The sequence below is a fragment of the Pongo pygmaeus genome, chromosome 13, assembly GCF_028885625.2.
Source record: "Pongo pygmaeus isolate AG05252 chromosome 13, NHGRI_mPonPyg2-v2.0_pri, whole genome shotgun sequence".
In the NCBI taxonomy this organism is placed as follows: domain Eukaryota; kingdom Metazoa; phylum Chordata; class Mammalia; order Primates; family Hominidae; genus Pongo; species Pongo pygmaeus.
In genome coordinates, this window is record NC_072386.2 from 111,145,585 (window position 1) to 111,165,757 (window position 20,173).

Sequence of the window (20,173 nt, forward strand, 5' to 3'; positions counted from 1 at the left end):
TGTGCAAAAGAAACTACCATCAGAGTGAACAGGCAACCTACAGAATGGAAGAAAATTTTTGCAATCTACTCATCTGACAAAGGGCTAATATCCAGAATCTACAATGAACTCAAACAAATTTACAAGAAAAAAACAACCCCATCAAAAAGTGGGCGAAGGGTATGAACAAACACTTCTCAAAAGAAGACATTTATGCAGCCAAAAGACACATGAAAAAATGCTCATCATCACTGGCCATCAGAGAAATGCAAATCAAAACCACAATGAGATGCCATCTCACACCAGTTAGAATAGCGATCATTAAAAAGTCAGGAAACAACAGGTGCTGGAGAGGATGTGGAGAAATAGGAACACTTTTACACTGTTAGTGGGACTGTAAATTAGTTCAACCATTGTGGAAGACAGTGTGGCGATTCCTCAGGGATCTAGAACTAGAAATACCGCTTGACCCAGCCATCCCATTACTGGGTATATACCCAAAGGATTATAAATCATGCTGCTATAAAGACACACACACACATATGTTCATTGCGGCACTATTCACAATAGCAAAGACTTGGAACCAAGCCAAATGCCCAACACTGATAGACTGGATTAAGAAAACGTGGCACATATACACCATGGAATACTATGCAGCCATAAAAAATGATGAGTTCAGGTCCTTTGTAGGGACATGGATGAAGCTGGAAACCATCATTCTCAGCAAACTATCGCAAGGACAAAAAACCAAACACCGCAGATTCTCACTCATAGGTGGGAATTGAACAATGAGAACACATGGACACAGGAAGGAGAACATCACACACCAGGGCCTGTTGTGGGGTGGGGGTAGGGGGGAGGGATAGCATTAGGAGATATACCTAATGTTAAATGATGAGTTAATGGGTGCAGCACACCAACATGGCACATGTATACGTATGTAACTAACCTGCACGTTGTGCACATGTACCCTAAAACTTAAAGTATAATAAAAAAAAAAAAAGAGTGCTGTGTCATGACGTCTGCAATTAACTTAAATGAATAGAGACAGGAAAAAAAGAGATAAAGCAAATACAGAAAACATTAACTGGTGAATCTAGATGAATATACATGGTTGTTCACCGTGCTATTTTGCAACTTTTCATACGCTTGAAATCTGTCACAATAAAAAGTTGGGGGAAAAAAGAATATATTAAGAAAAAGTATATTTACTGAGAACCTACCATGTAAACAAGCACCAAGCTAGATAATTTATATACAATATCTCAATTCTTAAAGTAACACTGCAAAAGTACTGCCTCCACTATATACATGATCAAAGATCACGCCAGTAGGGGAAGAGTTGGGATTCCTATCCTGCTGTCTGACTCCAGTAACTATGATCTGTCAATTCAGCCTCACTGCCTATAGAGAAAATTCCTGATTTTTTTGGTTTGGTTCATCCCCTAAATTTTTCTGTGCAGTCTAACTTAACTTCAAGAACAGATATTAGCCTACACAGTAAAGCAATTCCTAGTATGTTTCTATCACCATGTTTAAATAGCTAAATGTTCTCCAAAATCCTACCAACATCCCCAGGTTCTCCCTCTCTGTTTCATATATTTTTAAGTCTTTGCCTTTGGGGGAAAAAAAAAATTCCTCTCCTTACCCTGTTATAAAGAGAGTGACAGAAACACAAGCTAGGAAGGGACTTTAAATTAGTCCAGGATGATGGTTACCTTTGGGGAGGCAAAGTGCATAGTGCTTGGAATGAGCCACAAAGCAAACTTCTAGGGCACTGACAATGTCCCATGTCTTGGCTTTGGTGATGGTTATAGGGTATGCTCCTTTTTTGATAATTCATTAAACTGTTCACATATGATTTGTGGGTATGCCTGAATGTATGTTACACTTCTTTTAAAGTTTATTTATTTTTTTATTTTTTAAAGATGAGGTCTTGCTCTATCACCCAGGTTGGAATGAAGTCGTATAATCACAGCTCACTGCAGCCTCAAACTCCTGGGCTCAAGGAATCCTCTCACGTAAGCCTCCCAAAGTGCTGGGATTATAGGTGCAAGCCATCACACTTGGCCTCATTTTTTAAAGTTGTTAAAGTCAAATAGTCTACTAGTCTATGGTTAATGTGAATTATTAAAAGTCAATTCGTCCATGGTTAAGTAAATTATAGTATGTCAACTCAATAGAATATGACAGAACCATAAAGAACGAGAGACCACATTGTGCACTCATAGGAAATTAAGTCCAAGATACATTGTTAAATAAAAACACTATAGTATGGAACATTATATAGATAGGTTACTATTTTTTAAAACGGCAGGGGATGTGAATACATAATTATTTACTTGATATGATAGTATGCATCTAGAAGTACACTGTATATTTGTACCATATAAATTTCCCATAAATAAAATAAATTTAAAGTAATAATAGATAAATGCAATCTTTTTTTGAGACTCTCTGAATTGTGAAGCGAGTGCTGATGGTATTTACTAAATGCAGTGTGTCTGTCCACATTATAGTTCATGCATCTGTTGTTCTCTTTCCATTCTCAAAGTCACTGTTCAAGCTCAGTTCTCAATGGTAAGGCAGAAAGATCAGCGGCTTTGGAGACAATATTAAGTTCAATCTTAACTCTCTTTCATGATGCAACCTAGACATGGTACTTCTTTGAGCCTCAGTTTCCTCAACTTTAAAACAGGGATAATAAAATCAATCTCATAGGTTTTTGAGAGAAGAAAATAAATGAATTTGACGATTTCAAAATGTGAAACTTTTTTTTTTTTTTTCTGTTGAGACGGAGTCTCACTCTGTCACCCAGGCTGGAGTGCAACGGCGTAATCTTGGCTCACTGCAACCTCCACCTCCCGGGTTCAAGCCATTCTCCTGCCTCAGCCTCCTGAGTAGCTGGGACTACAGGCATGTGCCACCATGCCCGGCTAATTTTTGTACTTTTAGTAGAGATGAGGTTCACCATGTTGGCCAGGCTGGTCTCAAACTCCTGACCTCGGGTGATTCTCCCACCTTGGCCTCCCAGAGTGCTGGGATTACAGGCATGAGTCACCACGCTCAGCCTCAAAATGTGAAACTTTTAAAGTCAAGTGACTAAAATGTTTGCAACATGCAAAATCATGTACTAAGACATAAGACAACAATCTTGAAATGAAAGGAAAAATAGAAAGTCTCAGTGGAGAAACAAAGGTATAAAAAAAGAATCAAGACCCTGTCCCTACAAAAAATGAGATACCGTACACACCTATTAGAATGGCTAAATTTTTTTTTGAGGGGGGGGAGGGGTGGGTAGACGGAGTCTCGCTTTGTTGCCCAGGCTTGGCACGATCTTGGCTCACTGCAACTTCTGTCTCCCTGGTTCAAGTGATTCTCTTGCTTCAGCCTCCTGAGTAGCTGGGATTACAGGCACATACCACCACGCTCGGATAAGTTTTTGTATTTTTTTTTAATAGAGACGAGGTTTCACCATGTTGGCCAGGCTGGTCTCGAACTCTTGACATCAAGTGATCCGCCCGCCTTGGCCTCCCAAAGTGCTCGGATTACAGGCGTGAGCCACCCCGCCTGGCCTGGCAGATCACTTCTCTGTGGACCTCAGCTTCCATATCTGTTAAATGAGAGGACTGGGCCTCCCAAAATGCTGGAATATGTGAGCCACTGTGCCTGGTAAAATAAAATTTTTTAATTGATAATACCAAGTACTGATGTAGAATAAATGGGGTTCTCATACTCTGCTGATGGAAATGCAAAATGCCACAGACACTCTAGATATAGTTTGGCAATTTCTTCCAAAAAAAACTATACTTAACATGTGACTCAACAATTCCACTCCTACGTATTTATCCTAGAGACATGAAAACTTATGTTCACACAAAAAAACCTGTACATAAATGTTTACTGCAGCTTTATTAATAATCACCAAAAGCTGGGAGAAACTCTTACGTCCCTCAGAGGGTGAATGGATATACAGTAGACATCCATATGACAGAATAGTGCTCAGCAACTATGAAACACACAACGTGAATAAAATTCAAAGACATTATGCTGCGGCAAAGAAGACAGTCTGAAAAGATTACATACTGTATGATTCCATTTATACGACATTCTGGGAAAAGCAAAATTACAAGGACAGAGAAGAGGGCATTAGTTGCCACAGGCTTGGGGTGAAGAGAGGATTTGACCACAAATAAGTTAAAAAAAAAAAGGGAAGTTGTTGGTATTATGGAACTGTTCTATATTCTGATTGTGGTGATCATTCCATGTGCCAAGAACTACACACACATATAAAAAACTATAATCATACATACATACATATAGATTACAATAGTGATTACAAGGGAATATACATCTGTCAAAGTTCATCCAACACCTAAAATTGGTGCATTTTATTTTATGTAAATTATATCTCAATAAAGCTGATTTTTAAAATAACTAAAATGAAATAGGGCAAAATGTGAAAAGCTACACTTGGATGCTAGTACATCTTCACACATAAACACTCATCACATATTTTTTTCAGCTTTTTAAAAAATAATTTTTAATAGCATATCATATTCTTTTTAGTAAATACTTTTTTTTTTTGAGACAGAGTCTCGCTCTGTCACCCAGGCTGGAGTGCAGTGGTACGATCTCAGCTCACTGCAACCTCCGCCTCCCAGGTTCAAGCGATTCTCCTGCCTCAGTCTCCCAAGTAGCTGGGATTACAGGCGTGTGTCACCACGCCCAGCTAATTTTTTTATTTTTAGTAGAGACGGGGTTTCACCATGTTGGCCAGGCTGGTCTTGAACTCCTGACCTCAGGCGATCCACACGCCTCAGCCTCCCAAAGTGCTGGGATTACAGGCGTGACCCACCACACCCGGCCCATAAATAAAATTTTATGACTGAATAAAAGAAACCAATAAGCATATTTCACATTAAGTATATTTTCAAACTATCTACCCTTGGCCCTCTTGTTAACACTTAAGGTTTCAATTTTGTGGTTAATACGAACAGCACAAGAAACAACTGGTAGGTTCATTAGCACCTCCTTTTAAGGAAACAGCACATAAAACATTCATTCAAACAAAAAAGGACTAACCCGCCAGATGCTTCCTATAAAGAGAAACCTTATTCTGTTACTCAGCTACCAATAAAATATTTATGGAGGTTGCTTAGAATGCCCCCATTGTACACAATGCTAAAATTCTTAACAACACTTGAAAGAATATTTGTCCTATTTATAGGTAAAGAAATTTTTGTATATGGCAAAGGAAAATACGGCTTTAGAAGGTCACAGCAAACAACAGACAGGCCCAAATGAATAAAATGAAATACAAGCACCATCTTTTCCACCATGGCCAGTTCAGTTCTCTGCTTAGTACGACTTCCCTCACAGTTTTCTCTGAATACCACTACCAGGCTGGACTGGGGATCCTTCTTCATGTTTCCACACACTCTCTACTTTATCAGAGCAATGACCATACTGCATTGTCCTAGCTGGATACTTGGCTTTCTACCACCCCCATTCCATAACCACCTTGTGCACTCTAGACTATAACCCAACAGATGGTTACTAAATAGCCAACGGTTGGCAGAATAGATGGACAGACACATTTAAGAATTTCTTGGCCAGGCAGGGTGGCTCACACCTGTAATCCCAACACTTTGGTAGGCAGAGCCGGAAGGCTCACTTGAGCCCAGGAGTTTAGGACCAATCTGGGCAACATGGCGAAACCACTTCTCTACAAAAAATGTTTTAAAAATTAGCCGGGTATAGTGGCACTCACCTGTAGTCCCAGCTACTCGAGTGGCTGAGGCTGGAGTGCAGTGGTGCAATCTCGGCTCACTGCAACCTCCACCATCCAGGTTCAAGCGATTCTCCCTGCTTCAGCCTCCCGAGCAGCTGGGATTACAGGTGCCCACCACCACACCTGGCTAATTTTTGTAGTTTTGATAGAGACGAGTTTTCACTATGTTGGCCAGGCTGGTCTCGAACTCCTGACCTCAGGTGATTTGCCCGCCTCGGCCTCCCAAAGTGCTGGGATTACAGGCGTGAGCCACCGTGCCCAGCCAAGAAATTCTTTTTTAAAAAAATTTTTAGGCTGGGCACGGTGACTCACGCCTGTAATCCCAGCACTTTGGGAGGCCAAGGAAGGCGGATCATGAGGTCAAGAGATCGAGACCATCCTGGCCAACATGGTGAAACCCTGTCTCCATTAAAAATACAAAACTTAGCTGGGTGTACTGGTGTGCACCTGTAGTCCCAGCTACTCTGGAGGCTGAGGCAGGAGAATGGCTTGAACCTGGGAGGCGGAGCTTGCAGTGAGCCGAGATCGCACCACTGCACTCCAGCCTGGCGACAGAGCGAGACTCCGTCTCAAAAAAAAAAAAAAAAAAAAAAGAATTTCTTTAAGGCAGCGTGATGTACTAAGAGCCTCCTTAGACTTCAGACAGATCTGGTATACATCACTCCCTGGTTAAACCCTCTATTAGCTCTTTTTTCCATCATTCTTAGAATAAAACTCCCTGCCACAGCCACAAAGTGCTGTATCATCTGGCCCCTGTCCACCTCTCCAACCTTATCAGGTATCATCTTCTCCCCTCTTCACAATATTCCAGCCTCACTGGCCTCCTTTCCAGTCCTGAAATAAGCCAAGCCCTTGTCTGCCTACAAAGCTCTTTCTGCAGCGTCTGCCAGGGTGGCTCGATCTCATCCCTTCCACCTCAGCTCCAATGTCACTGCCTTGGGGAGGGCCTCTCCAACTACACCATCTAAAGTGGGCCCCATCTCTACGAACCCAACCAGCTCACTCTCTAATGCACAGCTCTTACTTTCTTGCTAGAATTTTTCACAATCTGTATACGTCTCATCTCTTTGCACGTTTATTATTATCGTGTTTATTACATGAATATAATCCACTTAATCTTTCACGGCTGTTTCCTCCGAGGTTTTAACAAGTATCTAGAACACAGCAGACGTTCAACAAATTGTTAAATGAGTGAACAAATTAATGAATAAATACAACCCAGACCACTTTACTAGCTGTATGGCCTTAATGAAGTTCACTTTTCCTACATGCCTCAGTTCCTCTATCTATAAAAAAGGGATTATTATAACCATCTCAAAAAGCTAGTCTAAGAATTAAAAGAAATTAATTAGAATGTTTAATATAGTGCCTAGTACAACATAAGAATTTAAAACATTGAGGCCGGGCGCGGTGGCTCACGCCTGTAATCCTAGCACTTTGGGAGGCCGAGGCAGGTGGATCACGAGGTCAGGAGATCGAGACCATCTGGCTAACACGATGAAACCCCGTCTCTACTAAAAATACAAAAAATTAGCCGAGCATGGTGGCAGGCGCCTGTAGTCCTAGCTAATCGGGAGGCTGAGGCAGGAGAATGGTGTGAACCTGGGAAGCGGAGCTTGCAGTGAGCCGAGATCAGGCCACTGCACTCCAGCCTGGGCAACAGAGCAAGACTCTGTCTCAAAAAACAAAACGAAGAACTTAAAACATTGTTTTTCTCATGTGTACTTTTCCCTTTAAGAGAAACAAGAAAAAAAAAAAAAAAACTTGAGGTGGAAAAACTGAAAACAGCTTACAATACAGTAGGAATAAATACCCAAAACATAAAACCCACCAAATACGACTTGGAAACCTAATGCTCAAAAGGAAGCTAAGCAAGGCTGTATTTGCCACGTTCCAGCCCTTGGAAGCCATGTGTTACCGTGGAAGTGCAGCCATCTGAAATGGGAAATATCTCAACATGACTACGGGGTGGCACTTTCTGAAACTGGAGAAGGGCCCCAGCTTAGCGGCAGGAAAAATTTTGCAGGAGCTACTAGCCAGTCATTCTGGCTTCCTCCTACGCCCTCTCTCTGTCAAAAGCCTTGTCTAGCCTGAAGTTCCATCTAAAAGGGAAGAAAAACCAACAGCAGAAAAAGGAATCAGGGCAACCCCAACCCACCCCACCTCAACTGAAATCTAAGCAAAGTGCACCTAACTCTGGCTATCCGTTTCAATGGCTCACAAGAACCTGGGCCTCCAAAACTGAGGCTCACCCTACCAAATCACCTTTCCACCCAAGACAGCAAGAGCTAAGAGCAAGACCTCTCAGGCCAGCAGAAACAGACTAAACTACCAGAGCTGCTACTTTTGCGTTGTGTGACCTTGGGAAAATTATTTAACATCTTTGTCCAGTGTTGGCTCATCTATAAAATGAGGATAAAGTCAATCCCCTCACAGGGGTGTTGTGACAACTAAATGAGCTAAAGCACCTGGCAGAGCCTTGCACTTAGCAAGCAGGAAACACAGGATAGCGTTAAAAATCACGTAGAGTGAAGGCAACACCAAGCCGCTAAAGGGAAGAGATCTTCTCCAACCCGCCCATATTGCTGTCTCAAGGCCTGTGTTCTCCACTCACTATTGACCAGGAATGGTCTGTGCCGATCCTGGCTGTTGCTGACCCTGTGATTATGCTCCACTTGCCAGCCCATTCACAGTCTGAAGACAGTATGGCATCTCTCCTCCATGAAGTCATCAATTTTTAAATTTTTACATCTAGGGAAGTATTCTGGTCTGCATACATAGATGGTGGTATTGTCTTTTTTTTTTTTTTTTTTGAGACAAGAGTCTCTCTCTGTCACCTAGGTTGCAGTGCAGTGGTGCGATCTCTGCTCACTGCAACCTTCGCCTTCCGGGTTCAAGCGATTCCCCTGCCTTAGCCTCCCAAGTAGCTGGGATTACAGGCACATGCCACCATGCCCAGCTAACTTTTTTATTTTTAGTAGAGACAGGGTTTCACCATGTTGGCCAGGCTGGTCTCAAACTCCTGACCCCAGGAGATATGCCCGCCTCGACTTCCCAAAGTGCTGGGATTACAGATGTGAGCCACTGCACCCAGCCGATATTGTCTATCTTAAATAATGGTATGTGTATACACACACACACAGTAAAGCCTTTTTTAAAAAGAAAAAAAATTCACTTCTCAGGCCCTCAATAAGCAGATCTTTGGGCCACAATGAATTTTTTAACCTTTTTGAAAGTACAAAAACTATTAGACCTCACCTAGCATAACAAAAACCATGAACTTGGCTACCCAAAGTTCATCTCTAGTAAACAATACTACATGTAAGATAATACTGTCTACAGCAGCTAAGTGAGGTAGTAAAGAGGGGAGGATACTTTGGAATCAATTTCTGATGCTGATACTCTCCTTGGTGTCTTCAAATCATCAAGAAAACTGTTACTAGGTAAGTATCTTATAAATAATACTGGAGAAATAACAGAATTTTTTTTTTAAACAGGGTCTCTCTCTCTGTCGCTCAGGCTAGAGTGCAGTGGTGCATTCATGGCTCACTGCAGCCTCAACCCCCCAGGCTCAAGCAATCCTCCCACCTTAGCCTCCCAAGTAGCTGGGACCACAAGCACACATCACCATGCCCAGCTAACTTTTTAATTTTTTTTGTAGAAATGGGGTCTCACTTTGTGACCCACGCTGGGTCACAACTCCTGGGTTCAAGCGATCCCCCTCCCCTGCCTTGGTCTCCCAAAGTGCTGGGATTACAGGCGTGAGCCACCACACCCAGCCTCAATAACAGAAATTTAAAACTGAATCTCAAACACCAGTTGGAATTTAACTACCTTATGAAATCAACTATTTTCATATTCTTTTCAACCTTTGCTCATGAATACACATTTTTGCAGAATTATAACATAAGTGAATTTGCATATTCCATTGCTTTCATTTAATATTTCTTAAGTATTTTTCATATTATGGCAGAATTACACAAAACTATCAGTTGAAATAACTGCACTACATTGCGCTGAAGTGATTCACAGTCAACTGTTTAACCATTTCTCTGCTGTGCACTGATGGACTCAGTGTGCTCTCATGGAAAGTGACCAGCTTTACAATCAGAAAGACCAGGCTTGAATTTTGCCTTCTTTTTGCTTCTCAATCACATTAAGCTCATGGGCAAGTTGTTTAATCTCTCCAACCTCAGCTTCCTCATCTGTGAAATATCCTCAACACACGCTTGTCAAAAGCAAAGAGATAACAAATATAAAATATAATTTCCCTTCCTTCCAGTTTTTCACAATTATACACAATGTGGCAACAAATACCTTCATCAACAGAGCTTTATTCCTTCTACTGGGTTGTTTCCCTAGTATCAATTTCCCCAAAATGGATTATTGGGCTCAAGAGTAATTTTATATTTATGACTATCAAAATCTCTTTCCAAATGGCCTTCAAAAAGATTGTTAAAATTTACACTACTCAGCCCTCCATCTGGCCAGGTTTTTGGAGGGCATGGCCAGGACGTGCAGAGAGAGGTACGGGAACTCAGAGCGTTCAATCCAGCAGGCCATCCCAGTACACAAACGAACCCCTGTACTTAACACTTTTACCCCAACAGCCATGAGCCCTACTTGATTCCAAGTACTCAACTCTGCAAAAACCCCTAGCACCATCAGGCTATATGTTGTGCACAGAGCTCCGTGGAAAGTGGCTATGACACTCGCTCTGCCAGCTACAGACCTGGTCTTCAGCCACTTCCACTGAGCGGCATCCCACACAATTCTTACACTCCTGCCACGTTCTAAGTTCACCCTCATTCTCCCACTCAGCCTCACCTTGCCCTCATTACTGCTTGCTTTCCTGACTCTGGCCCTGCATGCCCCCATCCTCATTATAAACTGTCTGCCTCTAGATGTGTCTCTAGGCATATCTCCTCTCCAGCCACTTTAGTAACAATAACCACAGCAGCCGCCCTGTTTGCTAAAGATCTGGTATAGCAGGCACTATCCTAGAATGCTGTTTAACTCCTCACCACAAGCCTCAGATAAACGTTTTTTCCCAGTTTTACAGATAAAGTAACCAAAATTCAGAGCTTTAGTATTCCATACAAGGTCACACATTCATTCAACCAACAAATATTAGGTGCCTACGATATTGTTAAGTTCAGCGTTGAGTACCAGACATTGAGTAGAGACACACGTTAAGCAAGTACACTAATAAAGAAATAATCACAAACTGTCACAAGAGTCATGGTGGGAGAGACAGGATGCTGAGTACTTGCTAGAAGACAGAATCATGAGTTGAGAAGGGAGTTAGGGGTAGCCTCTCTAACAAGGTCACATTCAAGCTGAGGCAAGAAGGTCCAGGGGCCTGCCACTCAAGGAAAGGGAGAAAGGGTGTCCAGACAGAGGGTGAAGCATGCATGAAGGCCCTGGCATGGGGACAAGCTGGGTGTGGCTGAGGAAGAGCAGCCTGTGTGGCTAGACCAGTGTACAATGGGGAGAGGAGTATGCTGAGTTCAGAAAGACAGGAAGCTGCCGATCACACAGGGCAGGTTCTCGTGGACCAAGGTTAGGGATTTTATTCCAAGGTCAAAGAAACATCACAGAGGGATGTACAGAAACTGAACACTGATGGCGGCAGAACCCAGGGCAGTGGTTGTAGTCAACAGAATCTTTGGATTAAAGCAGACATCAGCATTTAATGAGTACCCTCTATGCACCAAGCATCATGCTAGGTGCTTTCCATACCTTACCTAATTAATAACTGAAGGAAAGACAGCAGTAGCCCCACTTTACACATGAGGTTTTAGAAGCAACCCATTTAAGGCCACAGGTCAGTAAGTGGCAGGGCCAAGCATGAAACCCAGTCCTCATCATTCTCAAATCCATGTCGTATCTACACACCATGGTGCTTCTGAAAGCTTCGGGGCCATACAAGTGGGGCAGGGGTGGAAGGTGAGGGAGCTATGATCTGGTAGTAAGTAACCCACAACATATTATAGCAAATTTAAAGATGCAAACCTCCTAGTGAAACCATAAACAAAACACTCAAATTTGACCAACTGCCTCGGCTGAGGCCAAGAATTTTCAACAACAGGAATAAGGGCCTCAATGCAAGAATGCCAACATCTCAGGGCAGGTGGGTATAAGATAAGAACAGCAAAAGATAAGGAGACCAGGTGTGGACAGGATACAAGCAATTGTTTCAGCCACACCTGGCTAAGAATTCTTTCAATTCCTTAGAAAGGAAGCTGCTAGACATAACAAATCCTATTCCATAGTATCTATTGTTTATTGCATGTAAGTTATGCTTAATATCTCCGACATCCAGAAATCTCATTTCTAGGAATGTACCCTTAAAAAAAAAATCACTCAGCAAGGCGTGGTGGCTCACGCCTGTAGTCCCAGCACTTTGGGAGGCCGAGGCAGGCGGATCACAAGGTCAGGAGATCAAGACCATCCTGGCTAACATGATGAGACCATCCTGGCTAACACAGTGAAACCCCGTCTGTACTAAAAATACAAAAAATTAGCCAGGCATGGTGGCATACGCCTGTAATCCCAGCTACTAGGGAGGCTAGAGCAGGAGAATCGCTTGAACCCGGGAGGCGGAGGCTGCAGTGAGCCAAGATCGTGCCACTCCACTCCAGCCCGGGCAACAGAGCGAGACTCTGTCTCAAAAAAAAAAAAAAAAAAAAAAAAAAATCACATAACTATAAAAAGATATATGCACAAGGAAATTCATCACAGCTTTGTTTATAAAAGTGAGAAATTAGAAACAACCTGAAATGTCCCACAGTAAGGTTATATAAATTATGGCTCAATCTATCCCTTTTAGTAAGCCTTGATTTAATATTACACAGCCAATAATAATGCCATCCATGAGTATTGAGAATGGAAAGTTATCCATGTCATTCCCTGTCAAAAGCCAAGATTAAACTCTTCCATATGTTCACAAAGATAGCTACTTGGACAGCATATGTTGTACCAGATTCTGGGTCTTCCCTACTCACCCAAAAAACATGTTTTTTAAAGGGAGAGAGAGATACTAGTGTCCAGAACAAGTCACAACAGGTATAGGCCTTCACAAAATGCTGCCTCCGTGAGGCCTCCTCTGGTCTAGGGAGGGAAGACCAATAAGACAGGCTCCCATAGAAGAGCAACTGATTTACCTACTTCCTACCATAAGGCCTGCCATACAGGTGATTATATCCACAGCTAATGAGGATATTAGACAATGGATTACCAGTTTAAAGACCAAAAAGAAGACATGTGGTTTTCACATGCCAGAGTGAGTACTTGCACAGAACAGTCAAATGAAATAGGAATTCCTCTGATAGAAGACCTGGGTTCAAAGCTGAATAAGTCCCTACCCCTGTCTGGGCTTCAGAGTCCCCACATGTCAAATGAAAGGACTGGAAGAGATGACTCCTAGAGCTCCTCCAGCTCTCAAATTAACTCCATTCTAAATATCCCTTCATTCCATGCCCTTAGCTCCACATTCCTCCCTTTGGGCCCAAAACACCACAGCAGCCTTTTAACTCATCACCTTACCACCAGCCTTGCCCCCCTCCAAACTCTTCTCATAGTCACCAGCCTGGTAAGCTTTTGAAAGCACAATTCTGGTCATTTCCCTCCCCAGATTAAAATCCATTGCTGGTTCCCTTTCATCTTCAGGGCAAAAACCAAACAAAGCAGTGTAACATTCAAGAACCTGCAGGAGCTGGCCCCTGCCTGCTTCAACGGCCTCACTTCTCTCAACTCCCCTCACACAGCCTCCTTCCAGCCTGTAAGTTCAGGGAACTTACAGCTCCCTGAACTCATCCAACCCTGTCATGCCTCTCTCTACATTTGCACATGTGAGTCCTCATGCCTGGGATGCTCCCTAGCTCTCCCCACTTGACCAATCCATACCTGTCCCTGATGACCCAACTCAGGCAACATCTCCTCCAGAGGCTTCTCTGAACCCCGAGTCATAGCCCCTCCTCTGTGGCCCCACAGCACCCTAGACTTACCTCTGTCCCTGCACTATTTTCCTATCCATCCTCCCAATCAGACTGTGAGCCTCTGGACAGGGGGACTTACCCGGTCTTAATTCACTGCAGATTCCCCCTGGCAGACAGCCTGGCACAGTGGCATATGTTAAAAAATGTTTATTAAATGGATGAACTCTCAGGAAAACCAGAAGGTGACCTATATGTTGCCAGCCCCCAACCAGATGCAACTCCTGATCGTTAGGTATCAATCATCTGAGACTAGAATAGGACGAATCATGAGTTTCCACTTTAAACCCAAAGTATCTCAGCCTCCTCCTTAATATGCATGCTCTTAAAATTAGCTTTAGATGCCAAGAGCATTTCCTATAAGCATCCCACAGAAAGTTCAGACTACCACTACATACAGATCATGCATTTTGTAACTCAGGCCAAATGAAAAATTTCAGTGACTCATAAAGACCTGAAAGGGAGACATCGAGAACAGTGTGGCCATTTCAATTCCGGCTGCAGAATTTGCTCTTGAAAATGCTACAATAAAAGTATTAATGCCATAAAAACCTAACAGCAGCCAAAGGACTACAGTCATAAAGAAAAAAACATAAATCCTGAAACATGTTGGTATAGAAGGCTCTCCCTCACCTTCAAGTAAAACAGGATTTAGGTCATCAAGAACACATCTGAACAAGGGGAACTTGAATCACATGGCAGAGTGGAAAAAAAATAACAGTAATTATAACAATAACAGTAAGAAAAGGAAGAAGCAATGACGGCAAACACATAGAATGTATTCTGTGCTTTGCAAATATTCACTCATTCAATCCTCCTAACGATCCTATGAAGTAGGTACTGTTATCATGCCCATTGTTAAAATGAGGGAAGTACAGAGAGGTTAAGTGACTGGCCACAGGGCACCCAGGAGAAGTGGACAAACAAGCAGCCTGGCTCCAGAAGCCAATGGGCCTTAGGCAGCACAGACTGCCTCTGAGAACAATTTTGCCACATCACATCCCTGGGCCTCAGTTTCTCCTATATATAATAAAGAGGGTTGTGTTCAATTCTAGGATTCCTTTCAGTTCAATAAGCAGATAAACGATGTGAAACCAAAATTCTAATATTCTGTGAAATTCTCCAATTTAGAAATAAAATGTAAAACAGTGCCCTTCAAAAATGAAATAACTATCTTGCAGAGCTGCTTTAATATTAAAGTAACATATACAAAGAGCTTAGCACTTAAAGTGCCCAGCTCAGAGCAAGAGCTCAATAAACAGTAGCTGTCATTACTCTTATGATAAAACAGGAACAACCATTTAATAGTAAAGCATATTTTAATTATACACGATGTAGAATAATCAAATCTCATTCGTTTGAGGCCCCAGACCCCACAGCATAGATCAAGTTGTACAGCTGAAATTATAACAACTCAAAGCTCAGAAATTACTTGTTTCCATTAGAGATCTGACAAGTCATTTCTTCAATTGGTCACTGGTGGTTTGCAGATAACTATTAGCAGTAATGAGTATTCTAAATTAAATCCAGAGACAGCACTGCTCTGTTCTGTAAAGACAACCGGGGAGAAAGAAACATAATTGTGGAATGTCCTTCTCTCTGTGTCCTCCATCTTCTCTCTGATAAATATCTCTTGTGTCTTGCATAGTATGGATTTCATTTGCTTACAAATGAAGAAGGGTCTAATTCTTCCCATGATAAATGAGAGCAATGAACAGGTAACTTGTTAAAGAGAATTGGAATTGGGAAAATAACCTTATTTTCCTGTTACTTGACAACAAACCCCCTCTGCTAATAAATGAAAGACACAATGCTGGAAGACATTAAGCATTGAAGCCAAATCTATCACCAAGTAATCCATTCTCAGAAAGAAAACTACACAGTACTAGGTACAGGCTACTCACATTTCATTCAACAGCAACAAAGATAAAGTCTACAAAATGCAAAGGGAGGCACAACGCAGTGGAAAGAATAATGGCTTTGGAATTAATAAAAACCTGGATTCAAATCCCAACTCTGACACTTATGTATTATATGACCATAAACAAGTCTCTCCTAGTCTTAAGATTCCTTACCTGTAAAATGGGAATGATACAAAATATCTCAAAGGTTGCAGTGAGCATCAAATAGGGGACCATAAATAACGTGCCTTATGTAATAGTAAGGCCCTTGACAAATGTTAGCTCCCCTCAACTGTGCAACATGGGAACATCCTCACCTTTAGGACACCAGAAAGACACCAAACTTGAAAACCAAAGTTGAAAACCAAAAGTTTCACCCAAAGTTGAAAACTGCTGATCCCGTCAGAACCTATATTTGGCCCTTGTATAAAGGGCTGACTGCATGTGTATGTAAAAGTCTCACAGAAGATGTCCATGAGACATGGCACCCCCCTGCCTCTGGCATCACCGAACTTAGATCTCAAGAAACACAGCTTTCCTGGGTCTGGCTGGACAGTGGCAGCAGACACAATTTGTTGGGGACAGTAATTTGGTATTTCCACTTACATTTTCAAAGTCCTTCATGTTCCGTGCTCTGGTGGGAGACACTGTTTCTTCTGACACATTTGGGAGCACTGTAAAAAGGTAAAATAGAGGAAAACGTCACAGCATGCAAACTGCCCAGTGTTCCTATTGGGGAATAGAGCCCAGAGAGGAAAACAACACGAACTGCTTCCACAGTACACGCGGCTGGTACTTGCTGTCTGTTGTGATTTACTGATTTTACTCCAGGGAAAGCTCTAAACCATTAATTTACAAATTACTTAAACTAACCCCAAAGTAACAATGCACACATCAGAGGATGAACCCAGCAAACGCTTCAGGCATTTTGCAAAGCAGACTGTCCTGATATGTACTTCCTTATTTCATGAAATTACCTTACTGAACAGTGTCATCTTCTCATGTCAGTAATTACAACAAAGCACATCAAACTGACTTGACAGCAGGGGTTGGCAAACTTTTTCTTAAAACGCCAGACAATATTTTAGGCTTTGTGGGCCATACACAAAGCCTAAAATCTGTCACAACTACTCAAATCCTCTGTTGTCACACAAAAACAGCCACAAACAATCCATAAACAAAGTGGTTGTGTTCCAATAAAAGTTTATTTTCAAAAGCAAGCAGTGGACCGGAAACTGCTGACCTGTTTTAAAGACTATGGCAATATCCAAATCTCTCCGCAGCGTCTTTAACTGAACATGTATTACACACCTACTTGGTGCCAAGCCCCATCCTGCGTGCTGAGGAAACAATGGTGAAGGAGACACTAATCCTGCATCCAAAAGGTTCCCTATCGAGTGGGCAGGATGGAGATCTAAACTAACTGTTATCAGGCTGAATAAAGCCCGTGGCACTTTGTAGGTGTTCAGTAAATGTGCACTGAGTGAATAAGTTCATTCTTCCAAAATATATGCAATGAGAATCCACTTTCTGCTAGGCCCCTTTCTGGATGTGGAAACATCAGGAAACAAACAAATGCAGCCGATAGTCTAGAGGGAAGAAACACAATAAACAAAACAAAAGAACAACTGCATAATATGTTAAAAGGTGATAAATGTTATGGAGAAAAATAAAGTAGATAAGGATAGGAAATAGGAGGCATGGGGTGAGGACTGCTGTTTTAGGGAAGGTGGTTAAGGAAGGTCTCCATGAGAAGGTGACATCTGGGCAGACTTGAAGAGAAAGGACCAGTTACCTGGGGGAGAATTCTCCACGTTCAGGGAGAAGCGTGAGGTGGAAGCACGGTCCCCAGTGGGTCTGGGGAACAGTCAAGAGGCCAATAGGCTGGAGCTCAATAAACAAAGGGGGACAGCAGGACAGGAGGTGAGAGAGGTAAACGGGGACAGACTATATACGGTTTTTAGGCTCTTCTAAGGACTCTGAGGAGCTGCTGGAAGTTTTGCAGCTAAGGAGTAAGATGATTCGACTTAGGTTTCTACAGGCTCCCTCTGGCTGCCTTTCTGAGAACAGACTGTAAGGGGCTTAGGAGAGAAACAGGGAAACCAGTTAGAATATTGGGATAATCTAGGCCGCAGATCATGGTGGTCTGGAGTAGGATGGAAGGAGTATAGGTGGGTGAGAACTAGTCTGATTCCGATACTTTAAAAGTAGCCCACAGGAATAAATGAAATGAGATGAGATGAAGTGAAATACCCAATGTTGAGAGAGGAAAGTACAACTTAGTCAGCCTGGGGAGAGCCAAAAAGGGTGGTGAGCTTTGAGCTGAGTCTTAAAGTGGGAGCAAGCAGGCACTGGGCAGATGAGGAACAAAAGGAAGGAGAGACAGCCCAGGCAAAAGCACAGAGGCGGGACTGGGCATGGTGTTTGGAAACCACTTAGCAGAAAAGAGGCTAAGGAGTGGGCAGGGCAGACTGTGAAGGGCACGCTAGTTTATTTTCCTGTTCCTCAAACAGGCCATGCCCTCACCTGTGTCTGGGATGCTCATCCCCTCCTTTTTCCTTACCTACATCTGACTTATTCAGGTCTCTGCTCCAATATCAATTTCTTGGGAAACTCTAGCCTGACCCACCTCCACATCAGAGGAAATCTCCCTTTAATCCCCTCTCACAGCACTTGATACATCTTTGCTCCTGACACTGACCATACAATTTCTCATAAGGGTTTGTCTGTCTTCTCAGCTTAACAGTAACCACGTTTGAGGTTGAATTTTAGCACTGAGCCCAGAGTCTGGCATGAAGCAAATGTATACTATCGGCTAAATTAAGAAATAGGCTGGGCCGGCACGGTGGCTCATGCCTGTAATCCCAGCACTTTGGGAGGCTGAGGCGGGCGGATCACCTGAGGTCAGAAGTTCGAGACCAGCCTGGCCAACATGGTGAACTCCGTCTCAACTAAAAATACAAAAATTAGCTGGGCGTGGTGGCGCGTGTCTATAATCCCAGCTACTAGGGAGGCTGAGGCAGAAGAATTGCTTGAACCCACGAGGCGGAGGTTGCGGTGAGCCGAGATCGCACCACTGCACTCCTGCCTGGGCAACAGAGCGAGACTCCATCTCAAATCAGACTTGTTGGATTTTGCATTTAAAGTAAAAGCTGCCAATGAGTGCAGTGGCTCATGCCTGTAATCCCAGCCCTTCGGGAAGCTGAGGCAGGTGGATCGCTTGAGTCCAGGAATTCGAGACCAGCCTGGGCAACATGGCAAAACCGTCCTACAAAAAATACAAAAATTAGCCGGGTGTCGTGGCACACGCCTGTAGTCCCAGATACTAGGGAGAGTGAGATGGGAGAATCGCTTCAGTCCAAGAGATCAAGGCTGCAGTATGCATGATCGCACCTCTGCACTCCCAGCCTGGGTGACAGGGCAAGACCCTGTCTCAAAAAAATAAAAAGTAAAAATAAAGTAAAAGTTAATAGGTTCCTCAGGAAAACATGAAGGTGCCCTGTAAGTTAAGGGATTTTCCAGAAATAAATCTTGGGACTCTTTTCCTGTCTGCTCCAAAATCTCCCTCCTTTTGCACATATCTCAGCACTGTGGAGAAGAGAAAAAAAAAAACAAGTCAAAATATCTTAGAGATATTTTGCAAAAACTAGCACTACCCACAGAGACGCTTAAGCATTCACTTTTTTCAGAAATAAAAATTATGAAGAATGCTTAGCTAGACCCAAACTGCAAAGTCTCCTCATAATCCAGCTTAAACACAATACGCTACTTATTTACTCAGAGCCGTCTCCTGTGGTCTAACCAGCTATTTGTCTCCAAAGGGCAGGCCCGTGTAGGAATGCGGGGCCTCAGCCGGCAAACAGGATCCAGCAGCCTGCCAGGAAGGCCTTGGCATGCTAGAGTCCAGATGGCAGCTCTCCTGGGCCTCCAGCCACTGGCCTAGCCGCCAATTCAATGTCCAGCCTCTGTGCAGTTGTTCAGTTCAGCAAATGCTCACTGAATCCCTATAGCTTTAGTAGCAACAAATGAAACTCATGAAGTATGGCCAAAAGGACAACAATTCCTCTAGTCCAGTGTTTATGAAAGGAGGTGGAGAGCAAATCAATATATACAAAAAATACTGAGCACCTACTGTGTGCCAGTTCAGGGAAGCCTCTGGGCCCCAGAGATATGAAAGCTCAAGATGCTCATGGTCTAATGTCTACTTTCCATGTTCTTTACTCAAGAGAATGCCTGGTTTTGTGTACTTACCACCATTTCCCAACCCAGCATTGGGGTTGATGCCATCCAGGTCATCTGGTACACTGGGAACAAGGCCACTAGGAGAGAACACATGAGATAAGATATGAGCTAATGTTTGAACAACAGAGACTGCTAAGACCGTCTGGACTGCACATGACAATCATCCCATGGCCAGGAGGGATGCACACAGCTGGGCTACCTATGTGGCATGAAGCACACAGAGGTTAAGAGCTCAGGCTTTGGGGCTGAGTTCCAGCTCC

General features: G+C 43.0%; 1 protein-coding gene across 4 annotated transcripts in view; it reads right to left on the minus strand.

The window, feature by feature from the left end:
- CDK5RAP2 (CDK5 regulatory subunit associated protein 2) overlaps positions 1-20,173 on the minus strand; it is a 183,965-nt gene that overhangs the window by 159,423 nt on the left and 4,369 nt on the right. For all 4 annotated transcript variants that reach the window (XM_054502815.2, XM_054502812.2, XM_054502816.2 and 1 more), the window contains exons 2-3: positions 19,923-19,990; positions 16,278-16,345 (exon numbers count right to left, since the gene is read on the minus strand). In XM_054502815.2, the coding sequence (XP_054358790.1) occupies positions 16,278-16,345; positions 19,923-19,990 (136 nt within the window). The remainder of the gene's footprint in view (positions 1-16,277; positions 16,346-19,922; positions 19,991-20,173) is intronic.